General features: G+C 40.3%; 1 protein-coding gene across 3 annotated transcripts in view; it reads left to right on the forward strand.

The window, feature by feature from the left end:
- The first annotated feature begins 3848 nt into the window (after window positions 1-3848).
- STX7 (syntaxin 7) overlaps window positions 3849-25473 on the forward strand; it is a 29991-nt gene continuing 8366 nt past the window's right edge. The window contains exons 1-4 of one of the 3 annotated variants that reach the window (XM_050316296.1): window positions 3849-3977; window positions 10645-10785; window positions 23303-23372; window positions 24646-24736. In XM_050316296.1, coding sequence (XP_050172253.1) covers window positions 10704-10785; window positions 23303-23372; window positions 24646-24736 — 243 coding nt within the window. In that variant the 5' untranslated portion in view covers window positions 3849-3977; window positions 10645-10703. Of the gene's footprint in view, window positions 3978-4277; window positions 4471-9266; window positions 9861-10644; window positions 10786-23302; window positions 23373-24645; window positions 24737-25473 lie in introns of those variants that run through there. The other 2 variants (XM_050316295.1, XM_050316297.1) reach the window with 2 other exon arrangements.

Below are 25473 nucleotides of genomic sequence, written 5' to 3' on the forward strand. Positions count from 1 at the left end.
AGCTCATTTCACTAATGCCTATAAAAGTATAATATGTGTTTGAAAATTAAACAGAAAGGCAAATAAATATTTAAAAATAAGTTGGTAGTAAACTTTTTTTTTGGGGAAATATTATCAATATCAGGAATAGAATTTTTCTCTGTTTATTAAAAATATATGCTACTATGTTAATTGCTGCTGGAGAGCAAGTATCAGCCTAAATAACATGCAAATTGTCTTTTTTTTTTTTTTCCTAACAATTAGGTTTTACAGGCCATTCTGCAATATAATGAACCCATAAAATTGTTCAGGCTAAAAACCATCATCCATCATAATTATGTACAGCACTAGGTGTATTAGGAACCTAATCTCATTTCAGAGTCTGGAGCGGATGTTTTTATTAAATTATCAAACAGAGATGATGACAATAACAGGAATTGTTGCTGATGGGGAACCACTTGGGAAGCTCTACCAGACAGTTTGACATCAGTACCAAATACCAGCAACATTGCTCTTCCTATCTAAAGCTAGAAGTGTGCAAGTGAAATGTGATGGCTAGAGAACGAAATTGGCCCATAGGGTAAATTAACACATGACTTACGCACTTGCTCATGCCTTGGAAAGAGGACACTCATCAGGAATATGAGGCCAGGGTTGGGCTGCTTCCCCTTCATTTCATCATGCATCATGCAGGTATGCGGAGCTGCACGGAAATGAGTGCCTCATTTCTGCATCACCAGTGGCCCTAATGTTTGTGCCACCCACGCTGTTGGGCCTGTGTGTCTGCTGGTCTGGGGCCAGGGCAAGAGGTGGGAGGCAGAAATACCGTCAGGAAGGTGGGGCAGATCTGGATACTGGGCTAGGAAGAAGGTGTGCTCTTTCAAAATCACGCCGTGCTGGTGTGGCTTAACTTCCAGCTCTTTCAGACATTATATACCATACTGTGCATGTATTCTCAAACAGCACGTGGTTGAAGTGACATCCCTTTTCTTTCAGTTTTACACCCAATTACTAGAATATAATTGGCAGATACTCTGACCTTCAGTCAGAGTACCTTTCCCCATTTCACATAATCATTTGAAATCTGATTATGCTCCATAAGAAACAGGAAAGGTAAGTGAATATATGATTCTGAACTCAATCCCCAGGTAATGCTTGTGTGGGAAGTCCAGAGAGAAACCAATGACATGCATTTAGAGACACAATTGTGTAGCAGCACTCCCTTTCAGCAGCTCTGATGGTAACACTTAGAGATGGCTTCTTCACAATGCCTGTCAATACACCACTGCTAGCAGAAGAAACTGATGGAATTTTCCCATTTCACTTAAAAGTGTGAAACAGGGCACGTTCTCCCAGTCAATGGTTTTTATATAGGAATTAACAAAAAATTTCTGAGGGCATACCATGCTCTTAGCAGTATCTGATCAATAAATCTGATCAATAGTTTAGTAACTGCACCTTCATAGTTATTTTATGATTATATTAAAAAGATACTTAAGTATTTTTACAGTACAAACAGCATTTCAATGAAAAGTTTGATTTTTAATCCATGTTTCTCTCCGAGGTTGTAACATCATTTCTGTAACTGGTTACTTTAAATAATAATATTACAAAGATTTTTACTTATGTAATAATGAAAGGTGGATGCTGATGACAAGTGAGCTAACAGCAGGTGAGGACCAGCATTGTCTTCATAAAACACCCAGCATTGCTAGGAAAACATTTGGATATCTCCTTTCTGTAGAATGAGAATTAACATTGATCAGTGATGATTGTGTATTACTTCCAAGCCTAAAAAAAAATAGCTATCTGCAGATAAAGTATTCTCACTGATGAAGGGTCACTTCTAGTACAGGAAATATGTTTTTGAATTCATATAGTAAACTATCCTCTGGAAAAAAAGCTGACAGCTGAAGTTTTATAAAACAAGAGTGATTGGGCTCAATCAGTGGAGTTTACATGACAAACATTTAGGATAATAACCAAGGCGAGGCCTTAATTTGGAAGGGACATCTCATTAGTGCACCATCTAGTGGGATCATCTTGGATCAGCTTTGGTATGTCAACAGCATGGGGAAAACACCTGCACAGATAGAATGCTAAAATCATTGCTTATAATCTATTAAAACTAGATCAACTATGTATACAACATTCCTGCAACAAAAAGGCACATCAGAATGTTTTTTCCCTAGTAATTTTAATTCATCAAAGTGAGAAAATGACATTTCCAAGCACCAGTTAACATAAGAACTATTTGTAGGCATAATGTCTTGCAGGTTAGGTTGTCTCTTCTTTTCGGCATGCTTTGAGACTCATTGAGAACCATGTAGAGTAGTCTTGTTTTGTCACAGCCCGGAGGAAGAATGGGTCCAACCGCAGAGCGGCCCATAGAGAAGCAAAATGATCCTTTATTCCAGGGTAGCACCGGCTTTTATAGGGTTCTGAGGGAAGGTGGGCGGAACAAAGTGGGCGGAGCAAGGGAGGAGCATACCAACCAGGTATAAGGAAAATGGGGGTGGTGCTAACAATATATGGAAATGACCACATAAGGGACATAACTTTATTAATAAATATGTAATAAATATAAAATGTAATAAATATAATAAATATAAATATGAATAAATAAGGTACACCGCAATGTGGCAACAAGTAAAAAGGAGGTTAACATAGGGTTCTAAACATAGGGAACCCCTCATAAAATTGACAAAAGAAGGAGGGGACCATTTCAAGGGTACAGAATACAACAATATAAAGCTTATAGTTTAACATAAGTCCCCACAGCTCGGGTAATCACATGAAGGTAGTGAATATGTAAGTTTTGGAAGTTTCACAGACTTCTTCTTCACGCTTCCACATCTCATAACCGTCAGGCTTTCGGCTCCCCACATTGTTTTTTCAGATCTTTAACTTCACTCCCTCGTGTTGGTAGTTTAATGGACTTTTCTATTATTATTTGGTTAGGATGCCTATTAAGTTTTCCCCTGCTCCTGCTATTTCTAAATCTTAGCAATCACCAAGATCTATGATGAAACAGAAATAAACTTGCACTTCTCAAATTCTGCAGTTCTTAACCTAGGTGAGGCTGGGCTCTGCAGAGGAGGCGGCATTTCCAGCAACCGGGTGCTGTGGGATGTTTGCTCTGTGGTATTTAATGTGCACGGGGGTTATCCTGCAGACGAAGCAGCCCAGCCCCGGGGCTCTAGGGAGCATTTGGCCCTGTCATTTTCCCTTTGAAGAAGTGGGGAGCATGCGGAAGCTCCAGCTTCCAGCTGCCGCGCAGGTTGAGGTGAGCCTCGGGCCTCACCTGCCGCTCCTGCTCAGGTGGCTGGGTCAGGAGGAGCCCTGGTGTCGGGGCTGCTGCCCTGGCAGCCACACGCAGCCTCCTCCTCCTCCCGAGCGCGGTCCTGGCAGTCCCGTGAACGGCAGCCTTTATTCCTCGTGTTCCCGGCATCGCTTGCCCCGTCTCTCAGCTGTACGTCGTGCATCTCTGCATTTAAAGGCACCTTTAAACAGATCTACAGTTTCCCACTCACTTTCTTTGAGGCGTCCATTCCTGTTCGGAGAAGAAACGACCCAAGCTGAAGGAGGAGCTGCAAAGCAGGGTATTATCGTAGCAACTCCGTGTTTTTCTCTGCAATATCGTTTCCTTGTTCATGTTTCCCCTTTACTTCCGGATGCAACAGTATCTATTCCCTAAATTACACTCTCCCCTGCGCCCATTTTTTCCACTCGCACAGGGCTGCGGCTGCCGGAGCTGCCCCTCTCCCCCCTGACGCCCCCGGGCCCGCCACCAGCGGGGTCCCCTCGCAGGCTCAGCCGGTGCCACCCCGACCCCTGCCCCGGCCCAGCCCTGCTCCGGCACCGGCCGGGCAGGGCCGCACCTCCCCGTGCCGTCACGGCGGGGCGGGCCGGGCCGGGCCGGGTCCTCCCCGCCCCTCCACGCCCTGCAGCCGCCACCGCCCCCGCCGCGCCCCTGAGAGCCGGTTCGCCGGGGCCGGGTAAGAGCAGCCGGAGCCCCTCAGGGGTGTGGGGGGTTTTTGCTGTCCGCCCGCCCGCCGGGGGAAGGGTGACCAGGGCGGTGTCCGGCCAGCCGGGAAGGGGCTGCCAGGCACGGGAGCCCGTCAGGGGCGGGGGGAAGGGCCGCAGCCGCCCGCGGGCCCTCGCTGGGTGCGGGGCCGCCCCCCGGTGCCCGGCCCTGGGGCGAGCGGGGCGGCTGCGGGCGGGACGCGGGTGCCGGGGGTGGAGGAGCCGGGGCCTCGGCGGGGGCGGTGTTGGAGCGCGGTGGGTCGTGACAGCACCAGCCCCTTTGCCGTGCACCCCTCCCGGGACACCCCCGGTACCGGGGCTTTGGACTGGGCGCCGGCCGCGATGCTCTGAGAAGCGAATCGGGGCCTACAGCGGGTGTTTTACAGCAGCTTGTGTGGAATTGTAGGGTAGGGCGCGCACCTCCGCCGTGTTTGGAAGCGCTCCCCGTGCTGTTCCAGGTCCGAGGTGAGCATGTCAGCGGGAGGAAGGGAGATTATAGAAGTCACCGATGTAAATACCGAGCCCGGGCCTGGTGCGCCGGGCCCCTGGGCCGATGTTATCTCTACTTTCCTGGTGAATCACTCTCCTCTGCATCAGGGATGGGCACTTCTGCAAACTCTGCAATTAAATGGAAGGTTTCACTCGGCTTTGCATGCAAGGCACGGCACTGCATCTTAAATTGAAGAAGCCCAGTGATACAATCCCGGGAATACTTTGCCAGAAGCAATCCGCTCATGTGTTGTGACCCTCTCCACTGGCGAACAAGCCTTGCAAAGGCAGAGGGCTGTGCCGCGGTCATTACCCAGGCTTGTGCTTTGCCGGCAATGCAGCCCTTCTGCTTGGAGCTTGGAGTTTGTGCAAATACTGTTAATAGAAAAGAAAGGGGACAAAAAAGGTTAAAATATCTTAAAATTAGAAGAAAGTGATGCTAAACGGTGTCATTGTTATAAACTGTATTTTTGTTCCCTTCATGAAGATGTCTTTTGTAGTCTTATGGCAGAATATTAAGTGGCACTCTTTCTGGTCTCAAATCTTCGTTTGCGAAGCCTAGCCATGATGACTGACTCTTCCTGGTGACTTACACTGAAGTGAAACTCTTGCGGAAGGAGAAAGAAAGAGACCGTGTGGTCTCTCCATATGTAATTATTAGCATCCTGGTAGGCCTCAGAGAGACTTGACATCCATTGCAGTGAGGTTCTGTGTGAAGGTAACTTCTCCCTTGGTGCACTTGATCTGAGCACTTGGTTCAATGCAAACAAGCTACCACTAGGGAGATTTGGGTGAGAACACCTAGCATGCCAGGTGTGTTGTAGTTCTTATACATCTTTATTTTCCCATGAGATTATGTTTGTCTACCAGCAGCACAAGAAACTTGGCACTTCGAAATGGTCATTCAGGTCCATTTTCAGATCTCCTGTTCTCTATCTTCCCCAATAGTTCCAGTCCCTACTGTTCATTTTCCTATTCCTGCTTCATCACTAGGCCTTTAAACACTTCGTGCACTCCTAGGATACATAATTCTCTTAAGTCATTTTGTCAAGAACTAAAATGTTCTTTTAGGCTTGTGAAGCATGTGATTCTGTCACCTACTGCATTGTAAATATCAGTGTGGATGAATCAGACAATTATAAACATATTATTTTTTTTTTAATCTATATGCTAAGCACTGGTGATGCATTAGACCTAATAGTATTTCAGGCTTCTGTAATTTAGTTTTTCACACTGGGCAGTTTAAATGCCACTGCTTTAAATTGCATCTTTGCTCAACTGAATCTTTTCTAGGAAAAATGACTAAAACGCTGACCAGTGGCACAATCTAATAATTCTTCCCAGAAAAAAAAAAAAAAAAAAAAAAAGAAAAAGAAAAAAAAAGTACTTATAGCTGTTAGACAATGTTAAGTTGGTTTTGTTGGATTTCAACATTGCTAATGTTGCAAGGCTGATGGAATTGGGCAGAGTGGGTAGAAAATTACCTTTTGACATCTTTTGTGTTCGTGTTGCTGCAGGAGAGCCAATAAAGTTTTAAATTAATTTCACTTTCTTTTTCCTTCCCTATATGGATTTAAGTTAGACTTCACCTGAAACTAGATGATAAAAAAAAAAAAAATTTGGAAACTTTTCTTTTAAGAAGGCAGGAAGGATTTAATTTTGTTTGTGTGTTTATTATGCTCCACAGTTGGTTCTGCATTATGGGAGGCTACAGCCTGCCTTTGTGGACCAAGATTTCAGCACATTAAGAGCTGTAAAAACACAAAGTGGAAAATATGATATCTGTCTCATAAATACTTTAACTTAAATGTAAAAGAAAAAAAGTGATAAGTCCAGAAAAAAACGTCAACCTCTCTCATCCCTACTAGAGAAAATAGTGACAGATTTAATGCTCACTTGTATCTTACTAAGTCAGTTGCTACAAGTCAGTTATGAGAATCCCTCAGCTGCTGTAGTAGGACATCCTTATCTTTTCTGTAGCTAACACTGTGACTGGCTGAAATTTTTTCTGAAGTCTTTCAGCAGTTTATCACTTTTGCTTGTGTTTTCACCCTGCCTGAAGGATTTTGCACTTTTTTTGGGTGGGGGGAGCAGTTTACAAGGGAAATCTTATATTGATGGCAAGAAACTTTGTTACTGTGACCTTTATTTAGGAAAAAAAAAATCACATAAAGAAAGCCCCATGACTTGTCTCTGGATAATTAAGGGCATAAAATCAGATTTAAATTCAGATCAGATTTAAATTTTCAAGTGTTCTATGGAATGTAGCATATTTGTTTGTTTTTGTTTGTTGGGGTTTTTTTTGTATTCTGAAAGTTAAGGTTCCATATAAACATTTCTAGTCCTGATGCAGAAACATTCCTCAAACAGTAAAGCTATTGCTAAAGGGTTCTTATCCTAATGTCTAGATTTATGGGAGAAGGAAGACTTTTAGAACATCTAAATGAGAAAATAACAAAATAAATTAGGTACTTAACTGTAGCTGACTGGAGCCTTGAAGATATTTAGATGGCTGCTGTGAGATCTGACACATCACATTCTTTTGTCCTGATGGAGCTTTCAAAAATGACACTGGGGAGCTGCTTGGTTATGGAGTTCCCACTTTCTGGTCTCTCTACATTCATAGCCAATGGAAATATGGATCTTTTCCCATGACTGACAAACACCTTTCTAGAAAATATGTTGATACTAAGGTTCATTTTTTGCTCTGGTATGAAGTCACAGTGGAGGAACCAGTTAATGCAGAAATTATGAAAAATATATAGCAGTCCTTTGAATTCCTTAAACCTCAAATATGTACAGCGAGGTCTTGCTTCAGGGAGCATTGATGAAATGTCCTAATTTTTCATTTCATTTGCAATAGTGGGCTAGATTCCTTTGACTTTCTTCAGTAGCTTGGCAAACTGAGTTGCTGCTAGGTATACTCCCAAAGACAGAGACATTGAGTGGAAGATAAAAGGTACAATCAGAAGCTCACACCTGACTGAAACTTTTAGAGGAACTGAAAACTACCACAGATGGAGCTCCGTTCCAGTTTGAACATAAACTGTACTTCCTTCAACTGCAGCATATTTTTAACTTCCCCAATTTATAAGTTATGCAGCCAGTAATGCCAAAATATATCACGACAGAGTAGTTAAATGCTGTGGAAGTGAGAAGGAGTAATTTCAATGGAAATTCAGAGTCTTGAGAAATGCTTCTATCGCCTTGGATGGAAGGAAATGCTTGGTGCATGCCTGGTTTGTTTCCTGGTGGTTGAAACCCTGATCTTGTCTAGGTCAAAGACATTAGCAAAACACCAATTTACTTCCCAAGGGCTCAGCTATCTGTGTGTGCAGAGGAGTTTGAGTAACTCAGCACTAACGGTTGAAGGGTGTGTGAGTGGAAGTAGGGTGTTTGTTCAGTTCAGATGCCCATGTTGCTGTGAAAACTAGAAGGATAAAGTGTGGTGAAGACTGGGAGGCGATGAGAGCTGATGACTGACCCCTTACATCTCTTTCTGTCTGTTCCCCAGGCCAGTAGCTTACTCTGTCACCAACCTGTGTTATTAAAGTACTCGTCAATACCATGTAGAAAAATCTGCATGGCATAAACCAGCTGTGAATTTACATTGATATACTACAAATTTACTATAAATCTCAATTCAAGTATGTGAGTTGATGCAAAGAATTGTGTCAAATTGTGTCAACAATTAGAGAGATGTACATTTGCAGACGAAAAGTTGAACTATATCCTGTGGGCTTTGCAATCTGTCATCTGAACATCCTCTCATTATGTGTTGTGTTTGGCTGCCTATGTAGCTAGAAAGTTAAAAAACTCAAAGTCTTATATATTGTACAATCTGTACATTTGTCAGTATAGCGCAGCGTAACTTGTTTAAAGATACTTATGGTTAGGGTTAGGGTTATGGTTAGCTGTAGAAGTTTGCAAGACAAAGAAAAACAGTCACTGCTTTTGTCAAGAATTGGATGAAATAGTCAGTGTATATCTCTTGATTGTAACCATGCTGCTGAGAACAGTGTTACAGGAGCTGTTCAGTGAATACACATATGAAAGAAAAAAAAACAATCGTGAAAGGCTATGTTAGTTCTACACAAGGTGATTTGGCCTTTTGTTGCATTTTAACTTTAAACATATGTTTAACTTTTAACATTAACTTTTAACATTGACTGTAATATTTAACTGCAAAGTATTTTTAGTCAGGGCTAGCCTTGCAGTTAGCATGCTACTAAGGTGTCTAAAAATAGTCATAAATTTTAAAAACCTCAATCTGTTAGCATTTCTGAGAAATATTCTTTTTTCAAACTAAGTTTTTAGGTAGTTTCTTTGGATTTGATGCCTATGATTGTATTTTCCACTAAATTGGTAGATTTCCTTACTTAGTCAATACAACAGGGTATAGAGCTGTTTGTTTGCTGTAAAGTTTGCATGGCTTTGGCCTTACAATCCAAATTCAGTGCGGTGTTACCTAGGGTTTCCAAAAAGATAAAGGGTTGTTACGCCAGCCTTGGTCCAGATAAGTGGTATTTAGGCTGTCTGGCTGACTGACTTCAGTCAAAATAACTTGAATCTGCATGTGGTACAGACAAAGTCAGGAAATGATACTGCAGAGAGCTGGCATGACTGGAGGGCAATTGTGCAGCAAGTAAGTAGAAGAGTGCAAATACACTCCCTGTCACCTCATCTGCAATCAGGTTGTTCATTTCTAGGGTATCCCTTAGGGCCTAAGGACTCCAGGCAGGGTTTGGGACCCCAGTGGAGCATCCACTTCAAAGTCGTGCAGGGTTTATCTTCACAGTAGCAGCAGCTTATTCATCTGGCAGAGGTGGTGTCTTCTGCAGGGTAGCAGGGGTGGGCCTGACCTCTGTAGTTACATCCCTGGTGAAGTTTTGGTGGCATATACATTCACAGGACCCATTACAGTGTCTTGGCTCCACTAAAGGTCATTTCATATCATAAAGATACAAAAACAACCAGGGCGTTACTGCCTGTATTAATACAGGCATTTCTGAAGGTGAAAGAAAAATAATATTTGGCAACAGGGAGTGTTAATTGTTTGTACTAAAATAAAAGTTTGTAAGGACTTGGGTTTGCAAATTGTAGTACAACTGTTACCATACTTGACAAATCATCTGGCCTTTTAATTTCCTTCTTTTCACAAATTTAATGTACTTTCTTTTTCTCTCTCCTTGAAACTGAGTTTTAGCAATGTCTGTTAACCAGAAGCTGACAGGCCAGGAGAACAGGACGTTGCTTGGAAGTCACATGGTTTGGGTGGAACACTGGAAATGTGGGGAAGTGGTGAAGTTAAAATGTTGAACCCATGAAGGTGATGTGCAGGAGAGCACATCATTTGATTTGCATAGGTATTGTTAATTTAGATTTAGGATATGAGCACATGTGCTTGTGCTGAACTTTGGTCTGTATGGTGGAAAAAACACCTATAAAAATGCATTTGAATACCCAAGTTGTTGAAAAATGAATTCGTATTGAGAAGCATAGAAGATGAAACAGGATAAAGTGGTAATTCGTAGAACTTAGGTGACACTGGGTTACAACTAAAGCTGAAGTTGATAAAAATTATTGATGTTTAGAGGAAATTAAGTGCCTTCTTCATTCTGATATGTTGTGTGATATCTGCTGGGTTTTTTTCCCCAGTGGTTATATAGGTTAGATTGTATTGGTGGGATGGGTGATACAGGGTATGGAAATAACAATATGATTAGTTTGGAACATAATTCTTTAGAGGATTTGGTATTTTCAGGTTAAACATCAGTTTTCTTCTGGAATGGCAACAAATGAAGATGTATACCCTTTCTTTGATTACAGTGGGGAAAATATGTAAGACGTTTGATAAAGGATGTAGTTTCTGTGATGTGGCTGTTGTAGAGTAATTGCAAATCTTAAGCTGTGTATATTACTAAGAATCTCAGTAGTAAGAGTTATTGTAGGAAATTAAAAAAGGATGTCATATTCTTATTTGATACTTTTTAAAGAAAGTGTTCCCTTAAATTCTGTCTTTGAAGTACTGTGTTTTTGGAGAGGGTAAACATTAGTATATGAAATTTTCTCTTATCTTTTAATATGCATTTTTTTTTAAGATGGTGAAGACCTTTATAAGCCAATGATCAAAACTATTGTTTTCTATAGGTAGAGACTGTCTGACTCTTTCCTGTTGTGGATGATCTTGGCAGACACTCTACTCAGCCATGTCGTACGGACCGGGTTTTGGGGATCCTAATCAACTAGCCCAACGGATAACTTCTAACATCCAGAAGATCACGCAGTGCTGTAAGTTGCATTTATGCAATTTTTAATAAAAGTTTAGTAATGGTAGTGCCCCCATTTAAGGTGAGTTTCTCAGATTCATTCATGGGAGTTCACTCTGACTCTGCCTACTCATTTAGCAGGTTTGTGGCACCCCACACAGCATGTTCAGTCCTTCATATATGTGGTTAAGTGTGATCTGCCATAGGAAGTATAGTGTCACTCTCTATTCACCAGTTTTGTCCTGGTCAGTTATATGGCAGCTTAAGATTGCTTGACATGTTTGCTGAGCAAGGACCGCATCAAGTATTTGCTGAAGCTTGAATTGCTTAGCAGGGACAGAAGCTGTGGCCTTGCAGCTTCCTCTTGTGTGTATGAGGCAAATACGACTTGATTCACAAATTATGCAAAGTGTACTGTTCATCAGAAGGGAGGTATCCATGAACAGCATGTCCCTAGTTTTGGCACACATGTGTTTTATGTTGTGCAGGATGCAGAGTGCATGCAGAAATAAGTGTTTTATTATTAAAACTTCAAATGAATTATGATCAGTTGGGTATGTCAGTTTTTATCAAAATTTTGACCTTGGTTTTGCACAAGTTCAAGGAGTTGGTATTTGTAGCACAGGCTAGCAGCATAGATTGAGGTTTTGCCTATTTTTTCAGCTACATTTTCTGTGTTCTTCCAGAAAGTATTTCTTAAGATCTCAACAGACAGAAATAAAAATTGCAGTTTTGCTTTATTGAAAAGTTTCTGTAGATCAAGGTTGTATTTCCTCAACATAAAAGTGAGAAATTGACTCTGTAAAAGTCCTAATGCTGGATTTCCTAAAGTTTGCTCAGTGAATTATTTCTGTCCCATGGCATCTAAGTTGGTCTTCCAGAGGCAAATGTCAACCTGTGACAGACACTGAGGCTCCAAGATGCAAAAAAGTTTTGTTTGTCACGTGAAAACATAAAGTCAAATCAGTGATTAAAACTGGAACATTGTGAAGACAGTTGCTGAACATAATTAGCCATCTTATGCTGGTACTCAGCAATTCCTTAATCTCATCCTTTCTTTTCCATCTCTTCTCTTCCTTCTACTGTGTGTCTTCTCCCCTTGTGACAAACAAGGCATACTAAAAGCAAGCTGCTCAGGCTTAGATAGAAGGAGAAATGCCAGAAAGATATGCAATCCTGCTATCTTTTGCATTTTGAAATTTAGACAGCTGAAGTCTGAGCAATAGAGAGGTGCTTCTGCCATTCCAAGACCCAAGTCCAAATGTCTCTTAGCCCCACTGCTGCATGGCTTCTGAAACAGGAGCTTTGCCTTGAAAAGCTCCAGCCAAGCACTTTTATGGTTCTGGTAGATACACAGCTGGATTCCATCCCTTACTTTTCTGTAGATCTAATTGAACTGTAACCACTCAGTTACTCCTGTAGTCCATTCTCTGTTAGATTTTGTGAGGATCTGGATCCTATGGACATTGTGAATATGTTTCCTGGACTGAGTTCTCTAAGGCCTTATGTACATTTTTCTAGATCTTTTGTTCCCATTGTAATACCTGTCCAGCTTTCTGTTGGAAGGTGTGAGCTGCAGGAAATTCCAGGTCAAATGGGAAGAACCCTGCAAGCTTAGGGACCTGTGACTCTGAGAAGTGCTGTAACACATGGGGAGCCTGAATCACATGTGCTTGAATGAGCTGCAGCATTGTGTGCTGAACCTCAGAGAGGTCAGCGATGCCTGCAAGCCATGTCTCGCTGGTTTGGTTTCGGGTTTGTGTTAACAGTGATGAGAAGCAGATCTACAAGCAGCTAGGGAAATTTCAGATTTAAATAATAAAACCAAAGAAGTGTATAATAAGCTAAACTTGGGCAGCTGCTAAATTTGTCTTAGAGAAACACAACTGATAATTAAGGTCTGAAAGTCTGTCTGTCTGGAATCAAGTCCAAAGTAACTGTAATTCTCATTCCAGGCCTATCTTATATCTGATTATAAAATCTAGATGACCTACATTTCATATTTCAAAAGTCCAGTGCATTTAAAGGTGGTTGAGGTTTGTCCCTAACTTTCTGGATTGAAGAACAGGAGTATAGAGAAGAAAATATATGGAAGAATACATATGAGGTGTAAAGCTCCAACCTGTCTGGGCTTTGCAGATGGAAAACTCATTATCAAGGTGTTTTAATCAGTGTTTACTGAAGGAGCAGTAGTTCTAACTGGGTTTCATAGATTGCCGTCTCACTTATGTGGCAGCTTAATGGCAACTGCTCTTAACTTGAGATAAATCTTAATACCTTCCTGAAATACTTCCTTGAAATATTTCTTGTTGATCACTCATTTACAGCAACTGGATAGACAAGGAATGAGTGTGATGCACAGATACAAGGTGAGCTATCAAAATATATTTCTTTGTGACAAAACAACTCCTGCCTGCTTACAAATCTGTATTTCTACTAGGCATACTGGGATATGCCTTGGAGGATGAGAACATGGAATACACATGTGATTGGGGTTTTTTTGTTGTTGTTGTTTTTTTTGTTGTTGTTTGGTTCGTTGGTGTTTTGTTTTGTTTTGTTGCCTCCTTCTCTGGAAGGGCATGCAATTGTATAAATGTGATCTTTCAACAAGTGGAAAGATGAAAGTGGATTAACCAAAACAAATTAAAAGTCTAATTTAAAGTCTTTAAAATATGTTGCTTTCAGACTTCTTAAAACTGAAGATGAAGGGGAGCATTTCTTTGAAATCGACTGTTTTCTGCATTTTAAAGAATTGACTCTCTGTGTGTGGCAAAAAGAGGGAAAGCATTTTATTTAAAAAGATGTTCCCAAGAGGGACCAAAATGGGAGTTGCATTCCTCTTCATGGAGAACTCCACAGTTATAAGTGTAGGAAGGATATGGTTAGAGGAATAGGTGCCTCTTCTGCTCAGCTGGAAAGATTTGACTCATGTCTCTGACAGGAACTGTGCAAGAAGTAGCCAGACATGCTTTTTCCTTCCCCCACATAATTCTTAAATCACTCTCCCGTGTGTAGGTCATTGAGGAAGCAGATTAGTATGCCTTTGGTTTGCTTAGCTTCTGATATTTTCTTTGTAGCTACCAAATATATCACTCAGAGCAACCCCTAAAGAAAAGCAAGAAGGATGCAGCCTAGATGTATAACTATTGAGTCGTCACTGGCATCTTAAGCTGGGCTTTGGGAACTGTTGGTTTAGAAGCAGTTTAGAATGCTGCCTTTTGCTTGGGAACACAGAACAAAGCCTGACATTGGTAAAATACACTCAGGCTTTGAGTTCTAAAGCATTTCTGGCTTGCAAAAAGTAATCAAACAGTTGGAGAACCTACACTAGCTGTAAGTGATGCATTCATGTTCTTCGCTTCACTTCCCAACCCTTCCAGGTCATGTTAGGATTTTATGCAGAGGTAGTTGCAAAGCCAATAAGAATGGCATAATCTACCCTTGCTCAGTATTGGCAAGGTCAGTGATAGAATATTTGACTTGTTCATGCACACTGAAAATCAGCCCAGCTGTAGAAACATATGTTCTGAATACTGCAAGATAATAAAAATTAAATAAAATTCAGTAGCCACAATCCACATATGGCCTGAGGGAGTCTATCTGACTTCGAGAGATTCTTTCTTACAAGAACTTTTGCTTTCTGCTGACTTTCTTTGCTATTTGTTGAGGTAGCACAAACACTGATTCATATAGAGCACATTCCCAGAAGGCCAGCTTAAACCAGCAGACATCCCTCTGTCATGTGATACTTGTCCTGTGACAACAATTTTCTTCAATTTCTGTTGCATCTCAAGTTTTATATAAGCCAGTGTTTTCACTGAATGTTGTTAAAATTGGAGTAGAATTAGATCAATCATATGACTCTCTCATTCACTTTATGTAACTGTAGAAAATCCTAAACATAGATTAAACCCTGAAAAAAATTAAGAATTTTGAGAGATGCCTTTTTGCTGTCGTTTAAGCCCGGTAAGTAGCTAAAACGTTCATCTAAAATAGGCTGAAACACTAATTAAAAACTATGTCTGTCACCAACAGGTTCCCATGATTACTCTTAGCTAAAGAACAGAGAAGGGCATATGGAAAGTAAATGAAATCACTGAGGTGTTAAAGTCAGAACCTGTATAGAAACAGAATTCTGTTTTGTCTATATATAAAGTGTGGTTTTGTACAGGTGTGGTTTTAAAGCAAATAGGCTTAAAGTAGAGCTTGTTGAGACTTCTCACGATGATATTGATAGAAATTTCCAGTTGCTGCAGTTAACCAGATTTAACTTTATGGAACAAAGTTTTTATTATTGTTTGACAGAAATGTTTCTTGGATTTAGAATGAAGTTTCTGCAAAACCTGGAAAAGGCTGGTTATTTAGGGATTTTAAGCACCCATTATGTCCCTCCATTTTGTGGACTTTTCCAAGGCAGAGGAATTGAGGCGAAATATATCTATTTTGGGTCTTTGTAAATGCCTGTCTTTCTGCAAAGAGGTAAAGTTGTGAAGTCCAAAGTTCTTTTAGAAATAAACAATTTCTGAAAACTTCAAGCCTGAATCATTTGCATGCAGTTCCTAAAGGCTTTCTTCTATGTAAAATAGCACACATATATATATATATTTAAGGTAGTATGCCTCACAGATTTGTTTATGAATGTGGAGAGTTTGTTAATATTTTTCTGTGTTTTGTCTTGTTTGTTAAAATGTTTCGGTTCTATGGAAAATTACGTACAAAACTGTGTCTGATTTGGATGACAGGTGAACAAGAGGCACAGGGATTTGTTCATGCTAGCAGAAGGATAGAGTGAAAAATGGGTCTTCCATGTACACCCCAGCACAATGTTTGTGTTAATATGTGCCGAAAAGGCAGAATTTTTCCTTGATGTATACTGTATTGCATTACCTTAGTAACTAGTCTAGGCAGGGTAGGGAGGAAAGACCTTTGTAAATTAAGCCATCTTGGTTTGGAAGCAGTTTAAATAACAACTGTAAAACCACAATTTACAAATAACAAGGTGTCCAGGGAAGACATCCACAATTTTTACTGCAACTGTTGCTTTTTCTGATGGAGCAAGTATAAATGGACTCACCTTGGCAAGATGACTTTTGCAAAGCAGCCTTTTTTACAGCATTTTTCAGCAGGGGAGAAGGGATATGGCCAGGGTCCTCATGCTCCTTCCTGTCTCTAGAGAATTATGTTTCAGAGTCTCTCTAAGGTGCTTAAAGTACATGTTCCAGCTCAGTTCTGTTGGATCTTTTCTCCTTGTGGACAGGAGAGGAGGAGTTTGCATAGCAGTCTGATTATATGGAGAGCCCTCTATCGAATCTATAAAACTGCTCTGCTAGAGGCTGCACTCCAGTTAGGGTTCAGAATAAACCCAGGCCAGTGGCTGATTGTGAGTAACTCCCAGAGTATCAGCTACTTCTTTGTGTTGACCAGTCAGTGATGTGTTGTGTGCATTGCTTCCATATTAGCTTCTGAGTTAGCTTCCTGTAGTAATGACCTGTCCTCTTAAAAAAAACAAACTTTCTTCACGGAAGTGAGTTGGGTTTATGGTGTTTGTGCAGCTACAGTTTACTACAGAGCTGTGCCTCATTTTCATAACTTAATAAGCAACTGGTGTTCTTTAGAGAACTGTTCAACCTTTGGGCTTTCAGGGAGTTACCAGGGACAATTTAAGATATAAATATAAAGTGATTGTAGCTTGATTTAATGACTTCCCCTTGGCTGGGCTGTAATAATTGATCACATGATCAGTTACTGTGCACTTAACCAATGTGTATTTAGTGTGTTCTATGCCCATACTAGAAGAACAGGCACTACTTCAATTCCTCTTCACAGTGTTCTTGAAAGACCATTTTAGATGGGAGCACATTAGCATGAAATAATTACAAAAGCACTGAAAAAAATGAAGGCAGATCCTGAACTCCAGACATTGTTGCTTATGTTCCTGGTCACTTTGGGGCATGATTCTATTTAGGAATGCTAGAAGCTGTAATAAAATACAGAGAAAAGGTTACCAGACTGGATGTTTTCCCAATCTTCCATGCTTAAAGAGTCTTTAGTCTTTGGAGCTCTGAAGACAATCTTCACCCCTCGTCCTCACTCCTGTTTTCTCCTTTCCACACATACTTCACTTACTCTTTTTCTGTGCTAATGTATTATCCTGTGTTAGAATAATCAGTGTTATACATTAAGACAGAATAAATCAAATTATTTAAAACCAAATTACTGATGTTTTTACGTATTTGATTCCAATTAGGTGAGCTCTTGGACATGGGAATGCTTTTTAGTAAGCTGGTGTCTTTTGGCCGCTGTCTGGTACTTGATTCCTCTAATGAACTGTCACTCTTGGTTACAGTAGGGCTGGCAAGGTGTACAGACAGCACTGCAGCATTGTGGTTTATGTAAAGTAGCATTAAAGAAACACACTCGCACAGAAGACTTTCATCTGATGAATTTATTGTAACAACATCTAGTTTCAACCCCCTTGCCATGGACAGGAGTAGCACCCACTATATCAGGTTGTTCAAAGGGCCATCTAATCCAACTGTGAACATTTCTGGAGATGGGGCATCCACAGCTCCTCTGGGCAACCTGTTCCAGTACCTCACCACTGTCACAGTAAAGAATTTCTTCCTAACATCTAATCTAAATCTACCCTCTTTTAGTTTAAAACTATTCCCCTTTGTTGTATCATACTCTGCCCATATAAAAAGTCACTCTTCCTCTTTTTTTATAACCCCTCTTTAAGTACTGGAAGGCAACAGAATGAAGTCTCACTGGGGTCTTCTCCAGGTTGAACAACCCCAACTCTCTGACTGGCTCCATAGGAGAGGTGCTTCAGCTCTCTGATGATCTTTATAGCTCTCCTCTGGACTTGCTCTGACAGGTCCGTGTCTTTGTTGTGCTATGGACCCCAGAATCAGACACAGGACTCCAGGTAGGGTCTCACAAGGGCAGAGTAGAGGGGCAGAATCACCTCCCTTGACCTGCTGGCCACCCTTCCATTCATACAGCCCAGGATGCAGTTGGCCTTCTGGGTTGCGAGCATACTTTGTAGGCTCATGTCCAGCTTTTTATCCTCAAGAACCCCAAAGTCCGTCTTGGCAGGGTTGTTCTCAATGAGTTAATCACTCAGTTTGTGCTCATGTCTGGGATTGTCCCAGCCCTGGTGCAGCACCTTGCACTTGGACTTGTTGAACTTTATGAAGTTCTTGTGGGCCCACTTCTCAAGCTTGTCCAGGTCCCCCTGGATGGCATCTTTCTTCTACTGTGTCAACTGCACTGCTCAGCTTTGTGTTATCTGCAAACTGCTGAGTGTGCACTTGGTCTCACTGTCTGTATCATTGATAAAGATATTAAAGAGCACTGGACCCAAGCCAGAGCCCTGAAACACCTCTCGTCACCATCCTCCAGGCAGGTGCAACCATTAGGTTGCTATGTGTAATGGCTTTTACAAAAGATTGATCCAGGAATGTTTTCTAGCAGCATCTATTCATCTTTAGTCAAGTACCCTCAACTGAAGTGCAGAAGGAAAACACATTGAATTGGATTTTAATAAATTGAGGAAGTCTGTTGTTCCCAGGCAGAAGCAGCTTGAACTGGCGTAATTTTAACAAGTAATTCTTTTGTTCCAATAACCTGCTCTGAAGAGACTGCAAAGTTTATTAGGTTCCGTACAACTTAATCTATAACTGGATGTGCTATTTGTTGACTCACTTTTTCAACTGGACACTTCTCAACCCTGCCAGAGAAGGTGGATAACCTGCAGTCTGCTCTTTGTTTCCATCCTCTTAGTTGGTTCATTGCCTTTTAAATGTTAGAATTTTACGGAAGGATTTTGGTGGGGTTTTTTCACCTTTTCTTCTGTAGCAATGCTGTGGTGTACAGTGATTACTTATTCTCAGATGGGGATAACACTATTTGCACCTATGATCTTAGAGGCAAGAAGTTGTTTACATTTTGGTCTTCATAGTATTAATTTATTTGTGTCTTTATTTTAAGTTTAAAACTTCCTGTGTGATCTTAAACATTCTCATGTTTAAGGATCAGAATGAGCAGTTATGTCAACATGAACCTACTTGAAGGACTGAAACAGCTTTGCAGAGCTGGCTGAAAAACAAGGCAAGATGAGGAGGAAGGAGATGAAACTTTCTTCTTACCTAGCCAGCCTCCTTACCTTACCTTCCTATTAAGGAAGGGTAGTGTGTAATCCAGTATGTCAAATATGGTTTTATTTATGAAAAAATTGTATGTATTACAGATCTGTCAGGAACATGTTTCTCAAATACTCCTACCTGTTAAAAAATGTAAATATTTCCCCTGTAACTATGACTGCTTCTGTAACTCTGTAACTTTTGTCTTGTGGAGAAAAGGAAGTCTTTTATCTGAGAGACTGTTACTTTTTTTTCCCTGTGCCTTTTTTGTTTTGGTTTGGTTTGTTTGTTTAGTTTTTTGTTGTTGTTGTGGTTTTGGTTTTTGTTTTGGTTTTTTTCTCTTTAACTAGAGGTAGAGCTCCCACTAACTAGAAGTGGAAGCACTGTTTGGCTTAGTAAAAGTAAACATAAGCTAACTCTGGAATAATTTTCTCTGTAGGAATTCAGGTTAGGTCTTAATTGTTTCTCTGGCTCATCATTAACCGTGTCTGACCTGTTCCTGAGCATGTGACCAGCCTGAGAGTAGCCGAGTAGCTTTCGTCAGCTAATTGTTGTGTATTATGAGATCTAGATTAGGTATGCTGCAATGATAAGTGAAAAGTCTTCTTGCTGATATGGTATTTCTTCTTTCTAAGACAAGACTAATTTTTGGGTGAAAAAAGAGATTCTTTTCTTTTGCATGCAAGACAGCAGTTGCTTGGAAAAAAACGAATTTTGCTTGCATGCTATCATGTACCTTGCTTTCTGTGCTGCCCAGTTCCCAAAGAGGACTTTCTTTCTGCAGTGGTTTATTGCCAGCCACAGCTGGCAAAGTGCTGCTCCTGCAGGGTTGTAGTCTGAGCCCTGAAAGAGCTGTTGATTTTCATTATATGCAAAAGTGGGAAGTGGCCACAGGAGTTCACGCGCTTCTGATGCAGACTGTTCCCATGTCCTGGTGACTTTGGTGAAGAACGTCTGTGTGCACGTGATGTGTATCCTTGTGCAGCTCCCGGGCAAAGTCCAGCAGCCGGCTGTATACATCCAAGGAGCCTAAGTGCTAAAGTGAGCCAAAGTGTCAGACTTTGCACTGAAATGGATTAAAATAATGCACAAGATCCAGTCAGTCTCTGTTACAGGATTGATACTGTCCAGGACAGGAGGGACATCTGGTAGTCAGATTACTCCTGTCTTTCAAAACTCCTTGGAGAATTTGAAGGATTGGGAATTGGGGAAGGGAAACCCTTAAAGGGTGAGGTAACCTAGGAACCTGTCAAAACTGCGCTCTGATCTTTGGTCCCTGACTGTTACCAGTATATTTACAGTGCAGAGCTGGGCCTTTGTAAGCTGGGTGTAAGCCTTTGACTCTCGGGGACATTTGAGTGTTACTGATGAATTGAGAGGCACCAGAGCAGATGCCACGTGCCTTGATATGACAGCCTGAACTCCCTGCACAGGGCTGAAAAGCTAAGTTTCAAAGGTAGCTCTTGCTTCGAATCAAATTCTGTGAGATCTCTGTGTGTACAAGACACCTTCCCTGTGTGATCCAGGTGGTAATGTCTTAAAGCCTGTTTTAAATTTTGCTTTTATCAATAAAGCTGTGTGAGTTCATGAGTCTGAACAAATGTCTATAGTTTATGTGGTTTTGTTATTATATGTATATTATAATATCAAATATTTGAATGAGAAGTAGCTACAGCAAGAAATGAGTAAACAATCCAAACCAAAAGAATTGTAAGACTATAAAACAACATATTTTTTAGTCTGCCTACACTCCAGTGTGTTTATATTAATATGAAGGAGTACAAAAGATGGATTTCTTTAACTCACCAACCTGCAGGCATATACTGTAAATCAAGATTTCAGGAAGGTCGTCTTCTCTACTGTCGATGTTATACTGGTCCTACCAACTTGCTTTTGGCTTTTTTATGGAAGCAGCTTTGGGAATACTGCTGAAGACTGTTGGCCAAAATTACTTTTAATGCTCTGCCTTTTTTTTTGCTTGCTTACTTGAATAAGCCACGTTTCACTTTTCTATGCAATATACTTCATGTGAAAAAAAATTATATGAGAAATGTTGGGGTTTTTGTGAGTAATATTCTGATTATGAAAGGTTAAGGTGAAAAATGCTAAATTACAGGAAACCCAGAAAAATGGTGTTAGTTCAGTCCTTGTTTGTTTGGTTTTTTTTATTTTATTTTTTCCCCTTGTGACTTGAAAGCGTGTTAGCACTTTGATATTTTGATGCATACTACAGACTTTCTGGTAAAATGTGTTTTAATTTTATGCTGAATTCCTGAATCATAAGGCTTGTACTGAGGTGAACTTCCCTCTGCATCTGGAATCATATAGCTGACCAGTTACGCAGTGCTGGCTTTTAATTTTCCCTCAATTATCTACTTGTGTTCAGCTTTAGAAGTAGGATAAACATGTGAATAACTTGTAATGCAAATATTTTATGTATAGGCCTTATTTCAGGGAATTTTTGTTTAAAACACAAACCTGCATTTTCTGTACTTGCGGTTAAAAAGCGCACCTCTAGGTGGCGGTAGGACACACCGGAACTTTTTCTGCCTCTGTTTTGGTTTTCCTTTTACTCTCTCTTTGAAAAGTACTTACGGAACCACTGAGCTCCTTGGCTCTTGAATCAGAAGGGAGAATGCCTTGGAACAAATAAAGGATAGCTAAGGTTCAGTTTTGTAGATATTAAAACTCTGTGCTATTGAAGATAACACCAAGCTAGTTATCCTTTTGTTTGTTTGTTTGTTTTGTTTTAAATAATGCATTACCCTGACCACAAAAAAGAAGCTTAACTACCCTGAGCCTGTGTTTATCAGTACCTGTGACCAGCAGCAGGTGCCCAGGAGAAGCATGGGCAGCCAGACAGTGCCTCAGCCTAGCAGTCAGGAGGCCCCACTGGACAGGAAAGGCTGGCTCTCAGTGGCTGGTGGTCAAACTGTAGGCAAAATTCAAAAATTTTCACTCTGGTTTTGCTGCTTTTCATCTCAGCTAAAATACAAGCTGCATGAAACCCACCTTAGAGTGCTATTCTCCCTCAGAAGTTCTGTAAGTAGTTTATGCTCCTCAAACATATGCCTTGAAGTATTTTATTTTTTTACCTCATGCAAAACTAGGGACTAACTTTCCCTTGTTTTTACCTGGGTGTGTCGCAGAAAGAACTGGCTATAGCAGTTATTGGCATGGATGGTATGTAAAGCAGTGCAGAAAATTCAGTATCATCTAATTCACTGGAGACTTGTTACGAAACAAAAATTAGAATTAATCTTATTACTAAAACTGCTTGAAGGAATTCCAGTTTTATCTAACTGATTAACATAAGTCGTAGGGTATATGGAATATGGTATATGGAAGAGTACTCTCTTTTTTATTCTTTTTTATTTTTAGTATGGTTTTCTTCATTACATAGAGTTGTCACTTACTGCATTTTTAACTGTGTTTAGGGATAAAAAAAAAAAGATAGTGTGCTAGTAAAGTGAGGATCCCACATAGTATGATATCAACATATTTTCTACTGACTATGTAGTACATCAATCTGCCTGGGGAGGGCCACAGAAATACAGGGAAGACAAGTCTACTCCTAGCTGAGGGTCAAGCAATATAAGTTATTCTGGATATGTATTCTTTTGTTTTAGAACATGAGGATGTTAAGCTGAGATAAAGCATCTTGAGGATATAAGTCTTGCAGTGTGAAAAACTGCATATCCTTGAAGTTTCTGTGTGTTTTTTCTCCTTGCTTTCTCATGTGACAGTAATATATATCAGGCTGAAAACAAGGCTCAGATGATGTATCACTTTTTGCAGTTCAAAACTAATATATTTTATGAAATACATTTAAAAATCACTGGCAGTTTGTATCCCACATTTAAAAATGTCAGATTCTCAAAATTGCAATTTAAACCTAGACATATGTTTGTTGTGGTTTTTTTTAATGTGCTGTAAACCTATGAATGCTTTGTGATGACCTCTTCATTGATGCACTGGTTCTGCAATATTTTTGTAAGATAATGTTATACCAGTCTTTCATATGGCATTCCAAAATGACATGCATAAAATATGATTAAACCAGAATAAGAATTGTGCTGCTTATTTTAAAAAAATATTAAAAATCCTGATTTAGACTTATTATAATTAAACTATTAACTAATCTTGAAATTACCTGTTTCTACCTAAGGACTTGAATACATTCCTATCCTTTGTAAGAAACCCTGGGCTTTGTCCTTGGCAAAACCATTTGGTAGTTGTTCTTGGACTTATAAGTGGAATCTTTGTAGGAGGTTGAAAAAGTCTTGAGTTTCAGTTTTTGTCAGCTTATATGGCTTTAGAATTATCAAGCAAAAATGCATAAAACTATGCAGGAATTGTCTCTGCCCCATTAAAATTTCTCTTCTTCTCAAACAGCTGCTGAAATACAAAGAATACTACATCAGCTTGGAACACCACAAGACACTCCTGAGTTGAGGCAACAGCTGTGAGTACTTCAGACAAAAATGTTTAGTTTCATCGCATTGTAAACAACCTCCTGGTAGGTGATGAGGTTGTTTTTTGTTAGGTAGGGTTCTTGATTTCACTGAGAAAGGTGAATATAGGGAAATATTTGAAAGTTAAATGTTGAGATGTGCTTACTGAAATTAATTTTGAATAGTCTGTAAACTGGAGTCATCTGGTTTGCCCATGCATGTTGTTTGCAGTATCAGTATTCTATAAAACCTGTGCTGTATGTCAGGGGAAAGTGGCACAACCGCAAAGCAATATCACTGTTTAAAAACATACAGCTGTACCCCTCCACTCCAGTCAACACTTCTAATCTGTCTGTATAAGTTTCATTAGGTAATGAATATATTGGGGTGGGTTTTTTGTGAGATGGGGTGCTGAGAGAGAAAGGGGAATGTCATTTTTAGTGATGAAAGCTGCAGTAAGGGATAACATTATAGAGTAAATATGTACCAGAAATAGTAATATAACAGCAGTGAAATCAGACTCCAGGGCAGAGGCTCTGCTGTAGATCAGTCACCTAAAGGTGGTCCTTCATTAATATGCCTCTAGCAGAGACAGTCAGCTGCTTTCCACTTCTCTGCATGGTCTAATGAACCAGTATGATTTTTTTCATTAAACTCCTTTACCACATTGTTCTCAGCATCATAAATGCATGTAAGTGATGTGTTGTGCTCACCCTGTAGGTGCGAAAGCTGGCATTTTCGGTGCGGTTAATGCTGCGTTGTGGCCGTTGAGTAGTAGGAGGATGTGTCATCACGTTCATTTTGTGTGAACAGCCAAATTGCTTTATAATACCCTTAGTTCAGGGCCCATAAGGTTAGACAGGTACAATCCACTGTGGATATTCTACTGGTGACTGGGAATAGGTGAAGATATAGCTTATGCAATAACCTGACAGATCTAGGCAAAAATTCACAGCTAAACAGGATAGAAACTGTTGTGAAGGATGCATGTTCCAGTCCCTTTATGGATACAAAATATATATCAAGCTTCCTTGAGCTTTCATCTGTCCATTTTTCACTTGTCTGAACATTTGGCCTTTCCAAGAGTTATTTGATTATTTTAAATATTGATGCTGATGGTTTGATAATAGTTTTGCAGATAAAACCTTTTTATGGTGAAGAACAGAGTAAAAATGGCTTTGCGTGTTTTAGAGAAGCATTTAGTGCTGCTGCTTTTCTAGAGAATCAGTAAAATTCAGCAAAGTAACCCAGTGGTCTCTAATGAAAATTTTCATTTGATTTTAGGCAACAGAAGCAGCAATACACCAACCAACTTGCCAAAGAAACTGACAAATACATTAAAGAGTTTGGGTCTTTGCCTGCAACGAGTGAACAGGTATAAAACCAAAGAGCATGGCTTGTTTGACTATCGTGTTGGCTCATGTAGAGTATTTGAGTCACTTCAGTTCTTCTTTCCTATTTTCAAAGCACTGTTTAGTTAGTCAACACATTTGCACAGTGGGGATACTTATAAAAATATCTTGTTGCAGTCCAGACTTGTCCCAAAGTTGTTTTTATGTATCAGGAATGAAGTAGTTCGACTGAAATGGTGGGGAGCAAAGCAGTGCACTGTGCCTGCCCGTGATTTCAGGTGGCTGGACACTTTGTAATCCATTGCAGTGATGCTAAATCTGACTCCCGTGGCACTCTGACTGCTTCCAGAGTCAACACATTATGTACAGTGTGTCTGTTCCACATCACTCAGATCAGCATATGTGCTATATCTTGTCCACAGGCTTTTCCTTTCTTAAGAGTAGACAGCAGCTGTTACTAAAACAACTTGTGCAGTCTTTAAACTGCTTCTTTCCCAGGTCTGCGTAAAATATTGTCAGGACGTAACATGTGGCGTGGCTGTTGTGATTAGCACACTCCTGTCTGCCATCCTGTGGTTTCTTGTCCTGGCAAAATCTATCGCTTACATAAGAAAACAACAACAGAAAACATGGATTTGGGTTATTGTTACTCAACTTGCCTGGTCAGTATAGGTTACTAAGGAGCCCTTGGGAAAATGAATGGTCTTGAAACACTGAATTCAAATGGCAGGCCATGATTCATGTGTGCTCATCCTGTCAA

The sequence above is a fragment of the Myiozetetes cayanensis genome, unplaced genomic scaffold (assembly GCF_022539395.1).
Source record: "Myiozetetes cayanensis isolate MyiCay16 unplaced genomic scaffold, myiCay2020 scf2-11, whole genome shotgun sequence".
Classification (NCBI taxonomy): Eukaryota; Metazoa; Chordata; class Aves; order Passeriformes; family Tyrannidae; genus Myiozetetes; species Myiozetetes cayanensis.